The 23,071-nt window shown below is 43.9% G+C and overlaps 1 protein-coding gene across 2 annotated transcripts in view; it reads right to left on the bottom strand.

Moving 5' to 3' along the window:
* USP13 (ubiquitin specific peptidase 13) overlaps nucleotides 1–23,071 on the bottom strand; it is a 100,041-nt gene that overhangs the window by 36,576 nt on the left and 40,394 nt on the right. For both annotated transcript variants that reach the window (XM_061637388.1, XM_061637389.1), the window contains exons 4-7: nucleotides 20,768–20,889; nucleotides 18,948–19,090; nucleotides 16,580–16,764; nucleotides 2,754–2,848 (exon numbers count right to left, since the gene is read on the bottom strand). In XM_061637388.1, the coding sequence (XP_061493372.1) occupies nucleotides 2,754–2,848; nucleotides 16,580–16,764; nucleotides 18,948–19,090; nucleotides 20,768–20,889 (545 nt within the window). The remainder of the gene's footprint in view (nucleotides 1–2,753; nucleotides 2,849–16,579; nucleotides 16,765–18,947; nucleotides 19,091–20,767; nucleotides 20,890–23,071) is intronic.

Here is a 23,071-nt window from a genome sequence, read left to right as displayed (position 1 = left end):
GAAAGGGGCTGCTCATCAGTTTCACACCTTCCTCCGGAAAGCTTTGTCAATTTCATTCTACTGGTTGGGGTTTTTGTTTCAAATCATTTCGCTGTAGGAAGGAAAGGGAGAAGGAGGGGTGTGTGCCACGTTTCTTGCTTTTTTGGAGAAATAAGTGCAATTGCCAGGCGTGTGTATCTCTGGAGAGCCATAGAGAATGAAATTGACAAAGCTTTCCTAGGGCAGGCGTGAAACCGACCAGCAGCCCCTTTCTTGTTTGTATTTGTGATATTACGCTTAAACGAATGTATGCTTTTCTGCCTTTATGGATATTTAAGGAGATACACATGCTGGCAATTGCACTTATTTCTCCAAAAAAGCAAGAAAGTGTCAAACCCCCCCTCCTTCTCCCTTTCCTTCCCTCGGGGAAATGATTTGAAACAAAAACCCCAGCCAGTAGAATGAAATTGAGAAAGCTTTCTGGAGGCAGGCTGAAACAGACCACCCGCCTCCTTCTCCCTTTCCTTCTGCCCCAAGAACTCCTTTACAGCCATATTGTGCTTCGTTGCAAAGGGGGAGAGGAGCATACGTCATTTTTTTGCTGACCAATTGGTTGATGGGGGAGGTTTTAGAGGCGGAGCTTGGAAAAAGCGAAAAGAATGTAGGGGGTCTTACCGCTGCGTGTGCGGGTGCAAAAAAGTGTTTTTTTAAATTGGAAAAGAGAGAACTAAAAGGCAAAGTGAGGACTATCAGATGACAAACCGAATATGGAAACCGTGGATTATCCTGCTCCATTTGGATAAGCCCCCCCCTCTCTCTCTGAGAGAGGTTAATATGAGGATAAAATAGAGACAGCTATCAGCCCAATTCTATGCATTTGTACTCAGAAGTAATTCCTTCTGAATTCAGTTAGACCTATCCCCTAGTAAGTGTGCATTAAGGTACTTGCCTTGTTTCTAATACTTGTCTTGTTTCTAGTACATAACAAATGGTAACTCCAAGTGAGAACTATAAATGGGAGGGGGGAGTTATACACACCTTCTCCCAGCACTGCAGTCCTGATTCAATTCACGGGGTGGGGTGCTGCAGCTGCTTTTAAGTTATAAAAAAGACTACTGGATGATCTGATCACAGAATTCCCTCAATTGTGGTTATGATGATGGGTATATCATATCGTAGGGTTGGAAGGGTCCTGTGCTCAATGCAAGAATCCATCTTAAAGCATACCCAACAGGTGGCTGTCCAGCTGCCTCTTAAAGGCCTCCAGTACTGGAGAGTCCACCATCTCCCTATGTAATTGGTTCCATTGTCATATTGCTCTAACAGTTAGGAAGTTTTTCCTGATGTTCAGTTGAAATCTGACTTCCTGTAACTTGAGCTCAAATCGAGAAGGGATCCTGGCTCTCCTCTGTGCAACAACTTTTGAAGTACCTGAAGAGTGCTATCATATCTTCCCTCAGTCTTCTCTTCTCCAGGCTAAACATGTCCAGTTCTTTCAGTCTCTCCTTATAGGACTTTGTTTCCAGTCCTCTGATCATCCTTGTTGCCCTCCTCTGAACCTGTTCCAGTTTGTCTGTATCCTTCTTAAAGTGTGGTGTCCAGAACTGGGCACAGTACTCAAGATGAGACCGAACCAGTGCCAAATAGAAGGCAACTAGTACTTCACGTGATTTGGGAACTATACTTCTGTTAATGCAACCTAAAATAACATTTGCCTTTTTTGCAGCTCACATTTTTGCAGCTGTTGGCTCACATTCAGCTTGTGATCAAGAACAATTCCAAGATCCTTCTTGCATGTAGCATTACTGAGCCAAGTATCCCCCATCTTATAACTGCACTTCATTCCTTTTTCGTAGGTGTAGAACTTTGCACTTATCCCTGTTAAATTTCATTCTGTTGTTTTTATCAATGGTGATAACCATGAGCTAGTAAGAGGCCTGACCAATATTGATAATGTAGCACCTGAAACTATACCACTTTTGTTGTTGATGCACATCTCTGGGCGAACTAGAGATGGGGCTTTCAATTCTTCCTACATGCTGTTCCTGTCTGCCTGTGTTGTTCAGCTTTGAGATCAATTGGTGTCCACACGCACCTCAGTGCAGGACACATGAGAAGACCAAGAGACAGAAAGACTAGAAAAGAGTAGAGCCTCAGCCCTCAATCAAATTTCACAGTGGTAGATATGTCTTGAATAACCAGGATCAAAAAGGGCACTGGTCTTCTGCTTCTCAAAACACCAGCCACCATGCCACAGAGAAATCATCTTTTGAAACAAAGGGGAGCTTCAAAAACACTTCATAACATGACTTAGGGCTCTATCGTTCTTTAAAAACAACACAATGTGATGTGATGGTTAGAGTGTCAGACTAGGACCTGGGAGACCAGGGTTCAAATCCCCACTCAGCCACGAAGCTTGCTGGGTGACCTTGGGCCAGGCACTGTCTCTCAGCCTAATATAAAATGGAGAGGGAGAACCATGTACACCACCTTGAGCTCCTTGGAGGAAAGATGCAATACAAATTAATTACTTCCCACCCACTTCCCACTGTATGCTTCCCACCCATGCATACACTCTACATGCTTAGAGCCTTGTCAGAGTCAGTCCATGGACATTTTATTATGTTACCAGATCTTTTTTTATAGAACATAATTTGAAAAGCAGATTACATTTTTTTTAAATAAATAAGCATCCCCAGTCACTCAGAGGCACTGATTTTTCTATTTTCTATGACTGCTCTAGAGAGATTCTGAATAAAAAGGAAGTCGCTTACAACATGCATTTGGAGCATATCAATTCCAAAATGTGCTAAATGTTTGGCTATGTGTGGGTCCAAAACCGCCTCCTCTTCATCAAAGGAATAGACATCTGCAGAAATAAGAACAAAAGGGGAAGTTCATCAAGTGTTAACCATCAATATTACTTAACAGCAACATATTCTGAAACTTTATCACCTACATAAGACTGAGGTACAGTAATTTTGCTGCACACATGCCAGTCCAGGTATTATGTAAACACAGTGATTCAGTACAACTAGAGATGTAAAGGCATAGAAAAAAACTGGGGGGAAATTGGGGGGAAAACCACCATGGATTTCCCTCTGTTTCCCCCAATGTTTTCCTTTTCCTCCACAATTTTTTTTTCTTTTTTCAGGCCTTCACACTCCTATTCACTACCAAGCTCTCCATGTTACAATGCTTCCATTGGCAACCAAAAGAGACCTATTCTAGGATGACCTTTGCATATTACTGCAGCAGCGTGGGGAGCCACTCTTCTGTGGCTTCATCCCACATTGCCCAGCTTGCAGCAGAGGCAATTTGGGAGGTATGGAACTGGCTCTGCCTCATGGCAGTAAGCCTTTAAATGTCAGGAGGAGGATCACAGCTCTGTGTCAGAGCACATGGTGTGCATGCAGAAGGTTTCAGGCTCAATCCCAGGGATCTTAAATCTTTTTCTTTTTTAAAGGATCAAAGGGCTGGTGGTGTGAAAGTTCTCTGCCTTTTGACCCTTGAAAGCTGCTTCCAGTCAGGGCAGACAAGACTGGGCTGCATGAACCAGTGGTTCTGTTTAAGATAACTTTGGCCCTGCCCTTTGGCTAGAGGACTAAAGGCCACTCAGAGGACCTCTGCCTTTCACAAAGAACATAACAGCAAGAGAAGGACCAGCCTTGTCCCATTCATCAGCCAGAGAAGGAGCATCCTGCTGGGAGGAAGGGCGGGATACAAATTAAATAATAAATAAATAAATCAACTGAGGAGCTTGCTCCCTTGCACTGCCAGAAAGAACACTCTCCTACACTTGCTAGTTGTCCTAGGAAAGCAGAATCTAGGACTGCAGTTAACTATAGAATCACAGAATAGTAGAGTTGGAAGGGGCCTATAAGGCCATCAAGTCCAAACCCCGGCTCAATGCAGGAATCCAAATCGAAGCATTCCCGACGGACGGCTGCCCAGCTGCCTCCTGAATGCTTCCAGTGTCGGAGAACCCACTACCTCTCAAGTTAATTGGTTCCATTGTCGTATGGCTCTAACAGTTAGGATGTTTTTCTTGATGTCCAGTAGACATCTGGCTTCCTGCAACTTGTGCCCATTATTCTGTGTCCTGCACTCTTGAACCACCGAGAAGAGATCCCGGCCCTCCTCTATATGATAACCTTTCATGTACTTGAAAAGTGTCTCTCCTGATAGGGCTTTGTTTCCAGTCCCCTGATCATCCCTGTTGCCCTCCTCTGAACCTGTTCCATGAAATTTGTTGCCACAAGATGTAGTGATGGCCACCTCTGGTACTGGAGGTGGTATATAGCCATCAGGTCGAGTACCCATTGAGAGGGAAACTGTTTATAAAGTGGGCTGTGAGGTCCCCAAAATAGAATATTCTGGCTCAGGATATTTTGATGTGTTACCTTCCTGGGTTCTGCTAATTAATAGGAAACAATTATTTCCCTTAACAGAACTTGTAGCCTAAGGTTGGCAAGAAGCAGCCTTAGGACTGCAAGAGTATGCTGCAGCTTTGTGGAGCAACTGTGCTTGCAGAAAGCCACACTCATCTAAGGGATCTTGGAGTTGGTCAGCCACAATCCCCTTATCTTCTTGCCCAGGAAAGGCCAATTTGAGATTTATCAATTTCCTAGATCTAATAGATTACAGAATAGGGATTTTTAGAAGCAGACATACAACAATCCTTTCAGGAACCAGGAACCACTTCATAACAACATTAAGAGCCCTCACTGTAGCCAACCAGATCCCTATGGGAAGCCTGTAAGCAGAACCTGAGTGCAACAGCACTCTCTCCACTTGCATTTCCCAGCAATTGGTATTCAGAGGCATAAAAGGAGGTGTGTGTTACTAGTGATCAGCCTCTCTTAACTTCCTAGAGTTGGGCAAGATCTTCTTTCCATATTCTTGGTACAGTCATGTCCAAAGGTGTGGGGGGATATTCTGCCATCCCCCTTCTCTCTCTCTCCCACTCCCTCCCCCCACCCTCTTTCTCCCCATTTTTCCTCCTTGCCAGCCACATGGCATTAAGCTAAGGGCCACATTAGAAACCTGGCCTTAGGATACAAGTTGTCTACCCGTGCCTTTAAAAAAACAGAAGTGTAAATATTCCCAATAAGAACTTTTTCAAATTCACTTCCACTGCAACAAAATTGAACTCAGTCAACTCTCTGTTATGGAATCTCGCCCTACAAATGTTAAAAGAATTTAGATGTACCTTCTCCAACCTGGTGCCCTCCAAATATTTTGGGCTACAATTCCCATTGTCCCTGACCATTGGCTGAACAGGCCTGGGCTGGTCAGTGATGATGGGGCTTGTAGTCCAGAAACACCTGGAAGGTGCCAGCTTGGAGAAAGCCAAGTTAAACCAAAAGCAGGAAACATCTGTGAGTAACTTTTGCTTTGTAATGTAAGGGCACCCAGGATGCTGCTGTTTAAGGGCAATGGGAAACCCCAGGCTTATAACAGTCCCTCCTGCAGAGTGGAAAAAACACCCACAACCCAGGCCAGAAGCTCTACGTACCTTAATTTGGTTCACAGTTCAATACACTGGAGAATCAGCATATAATATAGTTTTCAAATCCCTGCTCAGACATGAAATTCACTGGGTGCCTTTGTACCAGCTATTATTTTCTGCCTAATTCTCCCTCACAAGGCTGTTGTAAGGATAAAATCCCACATATCCCAAACTGAGTTCCTTCAAGGAAGGGCAGGATACAAATGTAAAAGACATCAAATCATGCCAACTGTGCCTTCCCCAAAACCCTCAGCTGCTCTCCACCCCCTGTGAGAAACTCCTTGTATCCTTCCCCAACATCAGAGTGTGGGCTTACACAAAGGATTATTGGTTTGGAGCCTAACTTTCCTTCCATTTAATAGAACAGGAGTTCATGTTCATGAGACAGGGCTTTCCTGCCTCCGGCTTCCCTCTGCAGCCCCCTTTACGCACACACACATCCCAAAAATGTAATCCTGGGCATTGCAATAGCCTTGGGAATGGGGTGGGATATGGCGTGGCAGGCTGCAGTTGGAGAGTTGGTGGAAATTCCAAGCTACCCCTCCCCCATGGGAACACAGACACAACGTAGGATCCAAGCTGCTGTGTCTAGTCGGGCTGGCAAAAGTATTTTCCTCCGTGAGACACATCTGTTAAAAGTTCCTGTTTGTTTATATTTGTTTGACCATCCTCTGCAGAAGGTTGCTGGGCTACAGTATTCCTTGAATCAGACAAGTATCTCTGGCCTTTGGCAATCTGTCCATGCCTGCTCTTCTTCTCTTACAGCAGACTATGGAACTAGCTGATATGGGATTATTTGTAGCAGGTTTAATGTTCAATGTACGTGTGGGTTAAACAGAAAGATGGTCCAGCTAGGCTTCGAACCAGGAGATTCGAGCACTGCATTTAAATCAGAAAGACCTGCATTCAAAACACATTGTGTGCCCCTCAACAAGTCATCTCTTAACTTCTCACCTGCTATGGAATATATGGCCATCTGCTAATATTGATTTTGCTAGTGAAGATATGCAGTTAAAAGGATTTCTATTCTCTTTCTTTAAAAAAAAATACAAATGAGCTGTCTCCAGAACATCAGTGCTAGGAGAAAACTTAAAATTAACTGGAATATTAGATCGGCTGCTATTGCTATTAACTTAGCTTGAGGATCGATCTAGTTGAAAAGCAGAATATAGATGAGCAATCAGTGATCAATATTTGAGCACCATCCTGCCCTGTAATTTCTGGACTCCTAAATTCGTCAGCACAAAATTAGTAGCAGTGTTTCCCTTGATAAGTGTTGGGATGTCCATCTCTTCCACATTTCATCCTTCAACATGAAACGGTGTCATTAATGCAGTTTTGTTAAGAAAAGTTTACAAATCCCTTTTAAAAAATTTGTTGGTTGCTTGATGCCGGAAAGCCCCCTTACAGTTAAGCTGCAAAGGACTGATCAAGTCCAGCATTCTCTCTGCCAGTGTCCGCCAAGGGTGACTCTGCCGGCATTTATGGACAGGCAGTGTGCCCTTCTGTCACCATTCCATGTTAAACTGGTCTCTGTTTCCAGTGCATGTTATTGTTCCCATTTATAAACAAGAGCTCAGAGTTCTCATGCTTTTCCAGTGAAGTCACAATGCCGTGAGACACCTGGAAAAAGTTTGTGCGCTTATCTGAGTCACCTTACTTAAATGAACCTTGGGTTGCTATTTACATCCATGTTTGAAGCACTTCACTTCAGCTAAAAAAAGGCACCCATATTGATGTTGGACTGCTAGAGATAAAAGTCACAAACTCAGATTAATTTTTAAAACAGGAACAAAACAATAATATTTGAAAACTTAACAATACAAATAGGCTTAGATATACCACTTGTCTCTTCTGCAGCCCAGCTGAGGTCAATTTTTAATTGTTGAACTTTTGTCTAGCGACACTTGGACACAAATCTTTGTCCACCTACGAAGCTTCACTGGGTGACATCCAATTGAGCCATATTCAGAATACATCCATTGAAATGGGTCCACTCTGGATATGATTAATATTGGGTATCACCCACTATCTTTTGGCTTAACCTACCTCACAGGGCTGTTGGAGAAAAGAGGGTTAGGAATCCCTTACCCCCCATCCTGAGCTCCTTGGAGAAAGGGCAGGATACAGGTGTAGTTAAGACTAATACACTTAGTAACATCTATTTCTCTTAGAGTTATACGTCTTAAATTGACTCAAGCAATGCAACTCCATTTTAAATCACAGTCTGAAAATTTGTTCGGCAACAGAGATGATCACAGGCAAAGGCGGCTCCCCTGCCATGGAAACTACCACTAAAGCAGTGGGTTCTTCTTCCAATGAAAAAGGAATGCTGCTAAAATACAAACAGCCTTGACTTAGAAAGGCTAACAAATTTAATATGGCACAAACTTTTATGGACTTTGCTTGCTTTGCATACAGTAATTCTAAATGAATTGTCATACACTGTACCTTTTGCCTTTCATTGCCATTTAACTCTCAACTCCATCTTTTTTTATTACATGCATATATAAATCTGCCAACTAAGAATTACATTTCACATATCTGATAAAGTGGACTCCAGACCACAAACGCTTACGCTGAAATTAATGTTGTCAATCTTTAAAGTCCCACAAGATTCTTTGTTGTTTTTGAAGCAACAGGCTGACACAGTGACCACTCTGGATGTCTTTAAAAATGTGGTTTTTCCCTTTTGTATCCAAAAAACTCCAAAAAGACAAACTACATTATTTCCTTTTAACAGTTAAGAATTTCAGACAATAGTCCTCTATTGAAATCAAAAGTTTGATCCATTTTAAAACCTGAATCTTTCATAATACTGACAGCAAACTTGTTTCATCTTTGTTTTAAAGCCATTTTGGTATCTAATTGGTCCCAAATTAGTTGAAAAAGAAAATATTAAAGATTAGCAAATTGCTCCCAATTACTGTAGGCAGGAATGAAACACATTTTATGTGCCACTGTTTTGGGGTGGAGGAGAGGACTACACAGATCTATTGCTCCTCCCTTCCTAACAACAGGATTGTTTGCAAGGCTAAAGAAGGGTTGTTAAGTTTCCCAGGTTACTTTAAACTGCTATGTGATTAAATAATGATAAAATTCCCTATTAAGACTCTGTTCTGTTATTAACCAACCAAAATCTGTACTGTCAGGCCACGTCCCACTGCAATATATCGGTCCTCTTAATAGCCTGCATTGGCCAAAACATTATACAGGTGACTTCAGGGCAGACTGTTTGATCCCCTCCTGGCCAGATGGAAGCCCTCCAGAGCAGTGTGTCAAATGTGCATCATTAGCATCCCTTCCTCCAATAAATTTTGTCCCTCTGCCCTCAGCGCACAGCCATTAACAATGACAAGAGGCCACTCTGTCCTTTTCAGTTGCAGCCAGAAGTTCAAATGATTTATTTGCTTCCTGACGCGGCATTAATTCTATGGTATAAAAGTATGAGATGGAACCTCAGAGAGAGCTGCCAGCTGAGCCACGAGGCCCTTGGGAGCTGTGTGGCAAAATGTGGCTATGATAAAGTGGCCTGCAAAGCCCTTTGTTCTAAAGTTGCAGCCTCGCTGGGATATAGCCTACTCAAGGCAAGAGCCAAATTTGTTTTACTGTAGTGATCCTGCACAGAGAAGTGAAACGGGTTTGAAGGGAGGATGCATTTCCCCCACTTTGGCCAGCTTTGCAACAAAACTGTGCATGAATATGAATGAAAATCCCTATGAGTTGCACAACACTGCCTGCCTACATTGAGAACTGTCAAATGTGTTCTCCCTTATCCGGTTTGTGAGGGGGTTGTTCTTCTGGCATGTCTGCGTGTGATCCTAGTATTGTTCAATGCTGGGCTTGGATGCAGCAAACCCAAAGTTCAGAACTCTGATCAGCCATTTGGCCCTAGATAAGTCAGCTCTCTTGCAGCCCAGACTACTTCACAGGGTTGGAATGAGGATAAAGGACATAATTTGGGCACTGCGCATGACACAAGTCCACAAGGATGCAGAATGTAGCACTAGGTCTAGCATTCAACTCCTTGAGAATCCCTGCTTTCTAACTTCTTTTCTTATAATCTTTACAGACATATCACTACACATCTGTGATAAAAGCAAGAGATAATGATGGCTCAGGCTACCTAAGAAAAGGTACTTATTTTCCAATAATTGCTTGAAGAAAACGTAGGAGTAAAAGTCTGCTAAAATTTCACTTATTTCATGGGCAATACATTCTTGTTCTGCTGCATAGCTTCTTTCTCCACAATCAGAAAAGAGTAAACTATGCAAGCTATTTAAATATGCATGAACTCTTAACTTGCATCAATGAAAGAGGCTGCAGATTCCAGCTTTTGTAGGTGCAGAATTTGTAACATTGTTCTAAATAAATGTAGCATGGCAAGACCACTGGCTACATTGCAATCAAGGAGGGATGGGAACCCCTCCCCAGTGCTTTTAACACCAAGAGGTGATGGAGAATACAGAGGGCACCTCAGTCAATATTGCACAAACATACAGTTTCTATCTAGGTAGCTGCTCCTGCTGACTTCAGCATCTGATCCAAGGTCAACTATCCAGTCAGTGGCCATACGTTGAACAGTGCTGACTGAAGAGCCCCCTGCCTTCACTGCTGCTTCCCAGTGCTCTGTAAGTTATGGGTGGGAATTTCTCTGCCTCCAATCACTCCACAGCAGCGCCCTGCAGTTTTGCCCAGTGAATTGTCCCACTGGCCACTGCCAGTTTTGTGGATTGTTTGTTTAAGCACAAAGTGAACATAGTCCAGGAGATAAGATGCATGAAATCTTTGCCAAAAAGTGCTTCAGAAATCATTTTTTAAAAAATGAATACCACTGCCATGAAAGATCAGAATATGACAAAGTAAATCTCATTCACACAGTACAAGGAATACCTCAGTTGTTTTTGTGGGATCCAAACTATGCAACAGAAGAAAATGCGCTTTAAGGACTTGATTTGGCAGTCACGACTCACGGATGATAATCCCAGGATTATTATCTCTAGAGGACAATCCCTACTCAAACAAGAATTTCCAGGGCATTTCAGTGACATATCCTTGTTGAGACATTCAAAGATCACTAACACACTGTATAAGAGTACTTCAAATGTATGGTGTAGATGTGACCCTAGTTTATTTATTTATAATAATTTATATCCCATCTACCAACCAAGAGTTATTACAGAAGGGCAAAGGTATATATAAATCCCACCCCTTCTCAGGTGTTCCAGCAAGTGCTACTCTGCAGCTGGCCTGGAACTGACTGCTGAAGCAATCAGATGTTAGTTCCTTGCAGGCCAGGTCTTCCTCACTGGGCTGATGTTTCTCTCAGCCCCATGCTGCAGGAGATACTGGGGGAAGCAAAGGTGTCAGAAGCTCACCACCCATGGATGTTCCACTGAGTTCTCACTGACAAACTTGCATCTTGGCTACTTGAGACTACTGAAAGGGGGGGGGGAGTGACTGAAAGCTCCTCTATACAAAAATATTCATACACATAAAAAGCTAGCGTGTCAGAAATAAGGCTGGGTTAGAATCTTTATCCCTGACATGCTAGTTTTCTATATGTAGGAATTTTATTTTATTTTATTGGTCAGGAGGCATTCAGTCAGTTGGAGGAGGAGGAGGAAAAGGAGATTGGCGGCGGATCTACATTGCGGCTGCCCGTGGCACTTGCCTTAATCCAGTGGGTCTACTCTGTGCGGAACAGCATCGCCTCCCTTTTGTTGGAAGGCCTTTTGAAGAGACCTTGTGGCGCCATTCAACTTCGCCACTTTTTGGGAGGGCGGTTTAACAGCGGCGGAAGCTAACATTGGGGCATGTGCTATTCACAGGGGAGAGAGGGGGAAAGGGTGGGAGCCCAAGGTATACCGAGGCTGAGCGGCAGACGCTGGTGGGGAGCTAGGGGCACGCCATGTCAGGTAAGAGGAACCAGAGAGAGATGCGTAATATCTGTCCCTCGTTCCAGGCCTGCCCGGAACCAACAGATAGCTGGGGGGTGCTTGGCTCCATGCTCCGGCCTTCGAGTACTGCTGTGCAATGCCAGGTCTGTCACCCAAAAAACATCCCTCATCCATGATATGATACTGGATGAGGGCGCGGACCTGGCATGTATTACGGAAACCTGGCTGGATGAAGCTTCTGCTCCTACTCTGGCTGCCATGTGCCCAGCTGGGTTTTCGTATGCACAGCAGCCGAGGGTTGGTAGTCGGGGAGGGGGAGTGGCGGTTATTTATCGAAGGTCCTTGGTTCTCACCAGACCCCCACTCTATGAGACCAAGGTGGCAGATTGCATGTACTGGAGGTTGGGACCAAAGGGCAGTCTAGGGATTCTGCTCGTGTACCGCCCACCCCGCTGCACAACGGACTCCCTAGCCGAGGTGCTGGGGCTGGTCTCGGATGTACGGGTGCAGTCCCCGAACCTTTTGGTATTGGGGGACTTCAACGTGCACTCGGAGGCCAGTCTCACTGGAGCACCTCGAGACTTCTTGGAAACCATGGCGTCCTGGGAGCTGCACCTTATTTCAATGGGCCCCACCCATGTAGCCGGTCATGCACTCGACCTTGTGTTTGTCTCAGGAGAGGAGGGGAGTGGTCTGAAAATTGGGGATACATCCATCACCCCCTTGTCATGGTCAGATCACTACCTGGTGAGGATGGACCTTTCACTGCCGCAAACCCTCTGCGGGGGTGAAGGGCCCATTAAGATGGTCCGCCCCAGGCGCCTGATGGAGCCAAATGGATTCTTGAATGCGCTAGGGGATACTCTGGAGCAAGCAAACAGCCACTCAGCTGAGGCCCTGGTGGAGGGCTGGAATGCCACGATCACTGGGGCACTGAACCGAGTGGCTCCAAAACACCCTCTCCCCCTGAACAGAACTCAGATGGCACCGTGGTTTACCCCATGGTTGCGAACTCTGAGGCGGGAGGTGAGACGGCTAGAGCGTTGGTGGCGAAAGTCTCGCTCTGAGGACGATCGAACACTGGTTAGAGCCGCTGCTGCAGCCTATCATGAGGCAATAAGGGCAGCAAAAAAGGATTTTTATGCTTCCTCTATTGCATCTGCAGAGTGCTATCCCAGGAGACTGTTCCAAGTGGTCCGGAGCCTGGTCGGTCCAGTTGCTCCGGTACTGCGGGAACATGATAAGGTCTCCTGTGACGAGTTTGCTAAACACTTTGCGGATAAAATCGATCGTATTAAAAGTGATATTCTGTACACTGTGGATACAGGGAGTGAGCCAGAGGTGATCAGTGTTGCTTTGATGGCGTGGGATCGGTTTCAGCTTCTTCCCTCTGAGGAAGTGGACAAGGTGCTTTCAACTTTAAAGCCAACCACCTGCCTACTTGATCCTTGCCCTTCGTGGCTCATCATGAGCTGCAAAAATAGACTGGGAGAAAGAATCAAGCTGATGGTAAATGCATCGCTTGAAGAGGGAGTAATGCCATCAGTGCTCAAGGAGGCGATAATAAAACCAATCTTAAAAAAGCCCTCCTTGAACCCCCAAGATCTGAACAACTTTCGCCCAGTCTCAAATTTGCCATTCTTAGGCAAGGCAGTTGAGCGGGTGGTGGCTAAACAGCTGCAAGCACACTTGGAAGAAACGGATTATCTAGATCCATTTCAATCGGGCTTCAGACCGGGACATGGGACAGAAACAGCCTTGGTCGCCTTGGTAGATTATATGAGAAGGGCGTGGGATAGAGGCAAATGCCTTGTCCTTCTCGATCTCTCAGCGGCTTTCGATACCGTTGACCACGGTATCCTCTTGGACCGCCTGCAGAGGTTAGGTATTGGGGGCACTGTATTACAGTGGTTCCGTTCCTTCCTCTCTGGGAGGTACCAGAGAGTAGCACTGGAGGAGGAGGTTTCAGATCCCTGGCCCCTCACTTGTGGGGTACCACAGGGATCTATCCTTTCTCCAATGCTTTTTAACATCTATATAAAGCCGCTGGGAGCAATCATCAGGAAATTTGGGCTGCAGTGTCATCAGTATGCGGATGACATGCAGCTTTATCTCTCATTTAAATCTTCACCAAGGTTGGTTGTGGAAACCCTGTCCAAATGTCTGGAGTCGGTGAGTGGCTGGATGGGAAGGAATAAGCTGAAGCTGAATCCTGACAAAACCGAGGTGCTGTTTGTGGGAGACAAGGGAAGGCTGGGAGATATAGACCTGGTGCTTAACGGGGTACGACTGCCCCTGAAAGACCAGGTTCATAGCCTGGGGGTCGTTCTTGACTCCCAGCTGTCCATGGAGGCCCAAGTTTCGGCTGTGAGCCAGGCAGCTCTGTATCAACTCCATCTGATATGGAGGCTATGCCCCTACCTTCCTAATCAGCTGCTCCCACCGGTGGTACATGCCCTGATCACCACTCGCTTAGACTACTGTAATGCGCTCTATGTGGGGTTACCCTTGAAAACGGTTCGGAAGTTACAGCTGGTACAAAATGCAGCGGCGCGTCTGATTACAGGCGGCCGCCGTAGAGATCACATCACTCCTGTGTTGAAGGAGTTACATTGGTTACCGGTTGTGTACCGAGCCCAATTCAAGGTGTTGGTCTTAACCTTTAAAACCCTATACGGTTGTGGCCCAGCTTATCTGAAGGAGCACCTCCAGCATCGACAGGGATGCCGCTCAACAAGATCAGCCTCGGAAGGCCTTCTCTGGATCCCACCAGTCAAAACAACTAGACTGGTGAGGACTTGAGAGAGGGCCTTCTCAATTGTGGCCCCCACCCTATGGAATTCTCTCCCAAGTGATCTACGCCATGCCCCGTCTATAATGAGCTTCCGCCGGACCCTGAAGACCTGGTTTTTTAGGCAGGCTTTTGGAACGGGCTAGTTTTACTGTGTTTTAAAATTTTTAACCGTTTTATATACTGTTTTAACGTGTACGTCGCCCAGAGTGGCTGGCCAACCAGCCAGATGGGCGACTAACAAATCTCATAATAAATAAATAAATAAAAATGACCACCACCCCGAGTCTGAAATAGTACCACCAGAATTAGGACCATTTATCCCTATGGAATGGTAAGCTCCACACATCAAGGATAAAAACCTTGCTTTCAACTCTAGGATCACTGATCTTAGCATAAAGGAGTTAAGAAACCCTGATTTTTTCCAAGGGTTGGGAGGGGACATCAATTCACTTTACACTATGCAATTAAAGGAAGCCCAGAAGGTTATCTTTCCAGGATTAGTTGTCACATAAAGCAGGCCTTCATATACAACATCAAGGGAAGATGACAACAGAAAACACCCTTTAAAAAAAAAAAATCAAGTCCAGCACAAACTATCTATGGAACAGTCCACAGCACAGTCAGTGGGTGCTACCTGACCCCTGGCACATGCCTGACAGAAGGGTCAGACCCCTTTATGAAATATATCCTGCAGAGGTGTTCTACTGACAGTAACTGAATTGCTGAAGACAAGCAAGAAAAAGAGAGCGGGATGATGAGATGCAAGAGAGGGAGTCAAGGCCCTGGACCAGAGGAAGAAACAAAGCCCAGCATCAAAGCATCTGCTTGCTTTTTCATTTTCAAGGGAAGGGAGATGGGCCTACTCCGTCAGAGAAGTCACAAAGGAATGGAAGTGACCAACCAGGGCAGGACGAGTGGGGAAGAGCATCAGAGGGCAAACAGGCAACTAAAATTTCTGCTTGGCTACTGGATATGCCAACAGTAAAAGAGAGATTTCTATCTGTGGTGGGGAATCACTTTGACAAAACTGAGTGTGCAAGAGATGGGCAAAACCCAGCCCACCTTCCTACACTCTGCTGCTTGAAGCAGATTTTTTTCCCCAGCCCAATTTTAAGTTCATACACTGCCTTAACCTTCATGCATACTTGTGGGATACTTTTTGATGCCAAGTGCACTGTTCATTGTGTAATTTACACACAAGTAGACCTACAAGGATATCCTTCCAGGACATTGTCACAAATTTTAATCTGCACAAAATCCCCAAATGTCAGTCAGTTACTACTTACCATTTTCCTTCTAGAAAAAAAAACACCTGACAGAAGTGTAAAAAATTATGCATGACATGGAAAAAATGCTAGAGAAAAGTTTTTCTTCCTCTCTCACAATACTAGAACTTGTAGACATTCAATGAAGCTGAATGTTGGAAGATTCAGGACAGACAAAAGAAAGTACTTCTTCACGCAGCGCATAGTTAAACTGTAGAATTCACTCCCACAAGAGGCAGTGATGGCCACCGACATGAATAGCTTTAAAAGAAAATTAGACAAATTCATGGAGTATAAAGCTATAATTGGCTACTAGCCACGATGTCTGTGCTCTGCCACCATAATCAGATGCAGTATGCTTCTAAAAACCAGTTGCTGGAAGCCACAGGAGGGGAGAGTGCTCTTGCACTGAGGTCATTGCTTGTGGGTTTCCCATGGGCATCTGGTTGGACACTGTGAGAATAGGATTCTAGACTAGATGGGCCACTGGCCTGATCCAGCAGGCTCTTCTTATGGGGTCCAAAAATATCTCAGCAAAAAGCCCTGGGGCCAGATTTCTGCCTTGTATTGTGTAATTTACACTTGAGCAGCGTCAAGCACACTTATGGTAAAAAAGGTCTTTGGGGTGCAAAACGACTCCATCCGTCCACTGGAAATCTCATTGGGGTCCAAATATATACCAAAGTCAGCTAGTGTGATTTTTATTTTATCTTTTGGCTGGGTCTGAATGAAGGTTATAAGCCCCCCGCCTCATTTCTTTTCAAAGGGTGCTTTCAGACAGAGGCTTTTTTTTGTCAACAGACGGTTTAAATACTGTGAAATTGGCAGCCTTTATTTATTTATTTATTTATTTTACTTATCAGATTTTCCCCAGAAAGTAAATATGGATTAGGGGGGTGGGGTTGGACTGGCTTTCCTGTGCTCAGCCTTGGAATGGAATAGATTTGCCTGACAACAACATAACAAGTGCTTCCAGGTGCCATGACACTTGCTTTCAATTGGCTGTGTACGTACCTAAAGCTGCATATTTGTTGCTTCTGTCTGAAAATAGGCATCCCCTTTAACGATCATGTCAGGGAAGAATGGTTAAAAAACACACACAACAGTAATGGATATGGCTTCGACTAACCTGCACCATCAGGAGTAATTGTTCCAAGCTTCACTGCTAAGGGATAACCCATCTCTTTGTAGTGCTCCAGTGCATGTCCATTTCCTCCATTGCCATAAAAGAACCACTTTCCACACAATATTGACCCATCTGTAAGATTCAGCCAAAGATTTTCCCGTAGGTCGCATTTTGCACATTTCCAGCCACTGAAATCAAGGAACAGTCTGAGTTAAATTGCCAGCACTGAGGAAACCTGAGTCTGGCTCCAGGACTGGTAAGCAGCCAAGATTCCCAAATTGGCAATTGCCAAGGGATCTACCACAGTCTTCTACCATTTAATAACCCCACCTCACCAGTCCTCCCAAGCTGCTGTTCTTTATTAATGGTTACTTCTACAGTGCTATCTACATACATAACAAAGCAACATTAGCAAAGGAAAAACATGCAACAGATACTGGCCCCAAGGAACTTACAATCTACATTTCAGTAGTGGGGAGGCAGAGAGAGAATGGAACAGGGAGATCTTAGTAAAAAAGGATTAATGTGAGCAAAATGTCCTCCTAGCCTGAGTATTCAATACAGATTCAATTCAAAACAGTACAATAAAGCAAAACACCCTAGTCTGCTGACAATTAAGAACATTAAATATTAAATGTTATATGTTATAAAACCATATAATGTACTGCAAGGCACTTTAGAATCATTTAATTAACTTTAATGTACTTTGTGTGAGGCAGGTAATGGATTAATGTTGTGTTAATGGTTATGAAGGAAATGTAAATAGCTGCCAACTGGGGCCTTAATGGCTGCTGCACAGACAGAAAATGAGAGGGATGACAAATAAGATGGCTTATATCAAAGTGTTGCCCTACTATCGATATACTACAAGGCGGGTGGGAGGCGGCAGGACCTCCTTGTGACAGGTCTAGGGCTGGAAGATCTCACCTGAGAGATTCTAGCTATTTCTCTACATGCTATAGTGTTCTTTGCCAGTACGGTTGTCTTGTTTGATTCTTCCACTGGTCACCTACCCTACCCAACACATCCCCAGCATGGCTGTTGTAGCAAACTGTTTTTGCCCAACAGCAGGCAAAGGAGAAAAGCAAATGGAAGTGCATACTCTCCAGCTGCCCCAAGACATTTAAGATGCACAGCCAGAATCTCCCTGCAAGAACCTGGCTGGATATGAGAATGTGAAGCTGCCTTATATTGAGTTAGACCTTTGGTATGTCTCACCCAATAATATCTGCTCTGAATAACAGCAGTTCTCCAAGAGCTTAAGCCCTGCTTCCTGGGCTCCTTTCACTGGAGATGCCAGGAACGTAGGCCCTCCAACATGCAAAACATATGCTCTGCCACTGAACTGTGTCTACCCTACCTGTGTCCCTCTGTCCAGTAGGTACTATTCCACAGTGCCTCGCAACTAAAATCTTGTTTGAAATTGCTCCCTTGCTTCTCTAACAAAATTAGGAGGATTGGGGGGGGGTGTGGAGGGGCCAGTGAGCAGAAACATATTCTTAAAACCTCAACCATCCTGGGAACTCTTCTTGGGAATGGGGAGCAGTGGGGGGGAGCAGTGCAGGGGCCTCAACACTTGCTAGGCAGCTGAGTGGTTCCTTCTTCCTCTCTTCCATAACAAGCTTGGTAGTTCAGACCCAGTTGATTACGGAGGAAAAAGACGCGCAATCAAGTGACCCATAGAAAACTATCTGCAGTGGAGAAGCTGGCAGAGCATATGATCCTCAACATAAGAATGCCTTTTGAATCCTTAGACTCTCCTCCTCCATGTAGTTTACAGTGTTGGTTTCTAGACCTCAACACTGAGAACATCTGAAAGGGGAGGGGGGAAAAGATGTGAGGAGCGTATATAGAGGAAGGGGGAAATTTTCTATGATTTACTTGTTCATCGAAGGTAGCTATTTCATGCAAACCTGTTAATCTTGTGAAATTGAGGTATTAGTCTGGAGATACTTCCTGCAGAACATTCAGAATCAATCCTAAAATGGGCATGTTAACATTGGCTCTCCAGCATATGAAACACTTTTTTTCAGCACCTGCAATTGCCAAGAAAAGCTTCCAAGAGGAACTCATTTTTCCTGCAACTCTAAAAATTATACAGATTAGACAAAAGAGTTAGGCCTACCCTGCATAAATTTGTCCATCAATGGCTATTAGTCTTGATAGCTAAATGGAACCTCCATGTTCAAAGGCTATGTATCTGTGAATGCTGGGGACTAATAACTAGCACAAACAGTTGCTTTCATGACCTGCATGAGCGCTTCCAAAAGGTATCCAATTGGCTAATGTAGAATGCAGGACGCTAGATTAGGTAGGTTCTTGGGTCTGTTCCAGGAGGGCAGTTCTTAGATATAAACTGTGGCAGCCTCACCTTGGCGGAATCCTAACTCCATTGTCCATCTGTACAAGAGTGTTGGCATGTTTGGAGACTTGCAGCTCCTCTTCCCATGAATCTGGGTCTTGCTTTCTATAAGGAGATTTTGAACTGAGGACTGCATCGCAAGCTATTGTAACCTGAAAAGGGGGGGGGGAGAAGTCAACTGAACATAAAAGGCAGCATAAAAAAACTCCAAAAGACAAAACTTTCCCTATGTCTTATGACTGCAACCAAGAGAAACAATAGCAACTTAACTTTTATATAACCTTTTAGAATGAGCAAAGTCCTTCAGATACATTTCCTCAGTAATCCTTACAAAAGCCCTGCAAGGTAGGTCAATAGCATCCCCCATACTACAGATTGTGGAGCAGGGGTGGAATGAAGAATCAAAGAAAGCTGCTTGCCTAATGCCATCAACAGAGTTCAAGGCTGAGGCAAGATCTCAACCAAGGATCCTGCCATTCACAGCACACACTCTTAGCCACTGCAGTAAACTACTGTAGCAAATATAATCAGCTGTCCCTGCACAACCAAGCCCTGAGGAAAAGTTCTCAGAGAGGATGAGCAGCTTTGAAAAGTATAACAACTTCTTTCAACTGAGCTGTCTTATTGGAACAAGGGTGAAAACTTAGGGAGAGTTTAGATTGAGGTGGCTAACCTATGGCCCCCAGATATTGTTGGGACTCCCATTAGCTCCAGCTAGCATGGACAACATTCAGGAACTATTTCAGCCACAGGTTAGCAATCCCTAGTTTAGATCAAGTTTTGTATTCTAGTAATAAGTTAACTGTCCAAGAATATAATGACCTGCCTTATCTACCAAGTCAAGACTAATGTCTCATTAACCTCAGGATAGCCTACTCTTAATAGTTCTCCAAAGTCCCACAGTCTTGCTACCTGCGATTCTTTCAGGGTGAGAACAGATTTAATAGAAGGAAAGCACTTAGGGCATGTTCCTCACTTGCAGTGAAGCCAGTTTTTCTCCTCTCCTACACTCAACCCTAAAGACGAAAGGTATGTTTGGCCCCAAAACTGCCATTTATGCCTACAGGTCTGCCTCACTGCTCTGTATGTGGTAAGATTACTTCTCTCTTACCAGAGATGCTAAGGATTAAACCTGAGATTTTAAAAATGAAAAACATGGAATGGTATTCAAGTAAGCCTTACTCAGAGTAGACCCACTGAAATTAATGAACCAGTAGTCATGTTCATTAACTTCAGTGGGTCTACTCTGAGTAGGACTAGCAATGAATACCAGCTATTATCTCACCTATATTTTATACTCTCCTTTTGTGTTCAAATACTTTTACCTCCCATAAGCCATGAGAGTGGGATTTTACCTAAAAAAAGGAAAGTTAGTTTTGAAATAAAAAATTAAACCTTTCTGGTCCAAGATGACTAAACTATAGGACTTGCACTGGGGGGAAAACAGCATTTCTCATAAACTTCAAGTTCAGTTCATCGCATGTAAGTGAACTTGAACTGAGATTCCAAACACATTTTCTTAGAAGCAAGCTCCACTGAATTCAGTGGGACTTAACGTAAAAATTTACAGGATGCGGTTCTTGAGTCCAAAGTACTCTACAGTATCAATTCATCCTCACAGCAATCCTGTGTGATTTAACAATCAACACAAGAGCATGTCTACACAAGTGGTTTTTCTGGGATGTGCAGAAATGATGGTCTCTGCACCCAAAATAAACCAAAAGAATACAATTTGTTTCTTTAACTTTAAACCCACCCACCCCCCATCACCCAGCTTAAATCCATCTTAAATCCCATTCTTCATCTGTCACCCAGACATACTCACTTACCAGAGCTGGTAACTCTTCTATGTTAGGCAAAGGAATTTCATAGTGGTCTGGAAATATGACAAGTTTAGCTTCATCCTCATATTCATATTCATCATTGTTTAAATCACCATTGGATTCTAGATCTGAAAGAGAAGAAAAACCCCAAAGAGCATTAAAATGTTAACAGGTAAAGAAACTACACCTTCACCAGGCAATGGTTGGAAATTTCCCAGGCACCTAGTTGTTCAGGTTTGTTGTTGTTATTATGTGCCTCCAAGTCGACTACGACTTATGGCGACCCTATGAATCAGCGACCTCCAAGAGCATCTGTCATGAACCACCCTGTTCAGATCTTGTAAGTTCAGGTCTGTGGCTTCCTTTAGTTATTTTTAAATTTATTGGCAGTAGAATCAAAGCTCAAACATCATTCAGCAAATCCAAGACACTCTCAGGAAAAACTTTTTGAAGAATTAAGCCTCTTGAGAAAAAAAGTCAACTTTTAAATGAGAGTTTATTTATTTATTATATTCCCATCTTTCCTCCAAGAAGCTCATGGCCATATACATGGTTCTCCACCATCACTACTTGCCCAAAACTGTGAGGTTTGTTTTATTTATTTTTAATGCATTAACATACATACAGAAATGTGTTGGGGAAGGCAAAGGATGAATCTGCTCTCCACAGCAAGCCCTTTTCAGTCAAGATTTATTTTATTTATTTATTTATTTATTTATTAGATTTATATTCCACCCTTCCTCCCAGTAGGAGCCCAGAGCAGCCAAGATGGCCAAGGTTTTTATTTTTTCACTTCATCATTATTGCCATAATATTTATTTCAAGAGCAGTACCTAACAAGGTCATGTTGGCATCTACAACACTGATGCTGGTAACTCAGGAATACCTTATTCAGAATCTGATCTAGAAGTCCTTTTCCCTGTTCCCAAATCCCTAAAAACTGTGTGTGGAAAGAAAAAGAAACTCTGCACATGCTCAGAGGAATTACCTCACATTAACCTAGCATGAGCATTGTGAACCTTTGATTTTAGTACATTTTTCAGGACACCTGATATTTGTGCAGAGTATGATCAAAGCATCTTTTTGAAACACCTACACACATCAGAGATGGCTGTTTAAGCCATCTCCTTTTCCTGTATTATAAGGAAGGACCTCTCAAGACAACAAGGGTTAAGAATCTTTTTCAACCAGAAGGCTATATTCCCTGCTAGACAACCTTTTGAGGGCCATATGCCAGTAGTAGGTGGAGCCAGAGGCAATAGTGGGTGGAGCAATTAATGTGAATATTACCTTTGTACAGTAGGCTAATTTCTAGACAGACTCAGGCTATGTACAGTCACACCATACCTTTAACAAGCATTTAAAGCACATCCCCACACACAAAAAAGAATCCTGGGTACTGTACTTTGTTAAGCATGCTGGAAACTGTAGGCCTCTGAGGAATAAACTACAGTTCCCAGGATTCTTTTTTTTGGGGGGGGATGTGTTCTGAATGTGCTTTAAAGATATCGTGTGTACACAGTCTCACATACCCCTCTCTCTCCTCCATCCAGAAAAGCAAGAGGCATTATTAGACTTCAAGGCCACATTCCAGCCAGGCAAAAATGCTTGGGGTGTGAAGCAGAATTAGTTAGGGGTATAGCCTGTGGAGGTTCAAGGGCCAGATAGAGAGGCCTGAAGGGCCACATCTCCATCTCCATCTCCATCTCCATCTCCATCTCCATCTCCCTCTCTCTCCCTCTCTCTCTCTCTCTCTCTCTCTCACACACACACACACACACACACACACACACACACGTGCGGCCTCAGATTCCCCATTAGATTAGGTGTTTTAGCACCTAATGTGTGAAAATCCATTGTATGCTCAGGTGCTCAAGACTTCTGTGACCAAGTAAGGGTGTAATTTAATTAACCTTTATCTAACAAACATTTGCAGGACCCTTGTCTCTGAAAATGCCTTGCTGAGCCATGCAATCTTTTCCAGTTTGTGAAGGGATAGATAAAAGGGAACTGAAGTAAACTGAATTTCCCCATCCCTTAAAATGCGAAAACAAATGTGTATCTTTCTTTAAAAATGCTGGCATAGAAAACTGGATTGTTCTTTGGACTCTACGGCACAGAAGCTATTTTGATAAAGCGTTCTTTTCCACAACTGATGAAATCTTCAAGGTGCTTACGCAGCATTGCAAGGGTCTCCGTTCCCCTTCAGTGGAGTCTCCAGCTGTTCGCCAGCTAAGCTAAAAGGTTTGAAAGAGCAAATGTAGAGAGTAAAGTATAATTCCCTTCTAAGGGACGGGAAGCTCTGTGAAG

Source organism: Rhineura floridana, chromosome 7, assembly GCF_030035675.1.
Source record: "Rhineura floridana isolate rRhiFlo1 chromosome 7, rRhiFlo1.hap2, whole genome shotgun sequence".
Classification (NCBI taxonomy): Eukaryota; Metazoa; Chordata; class Lepidosauria; order Squamata; family Rhineuridae; genus Rhineura; species Rhineura floridana.
Note: the sequence above shows the minus strand (reverse complement) of the source record. Positions and strands in the feature narration are given on the sequence as shown.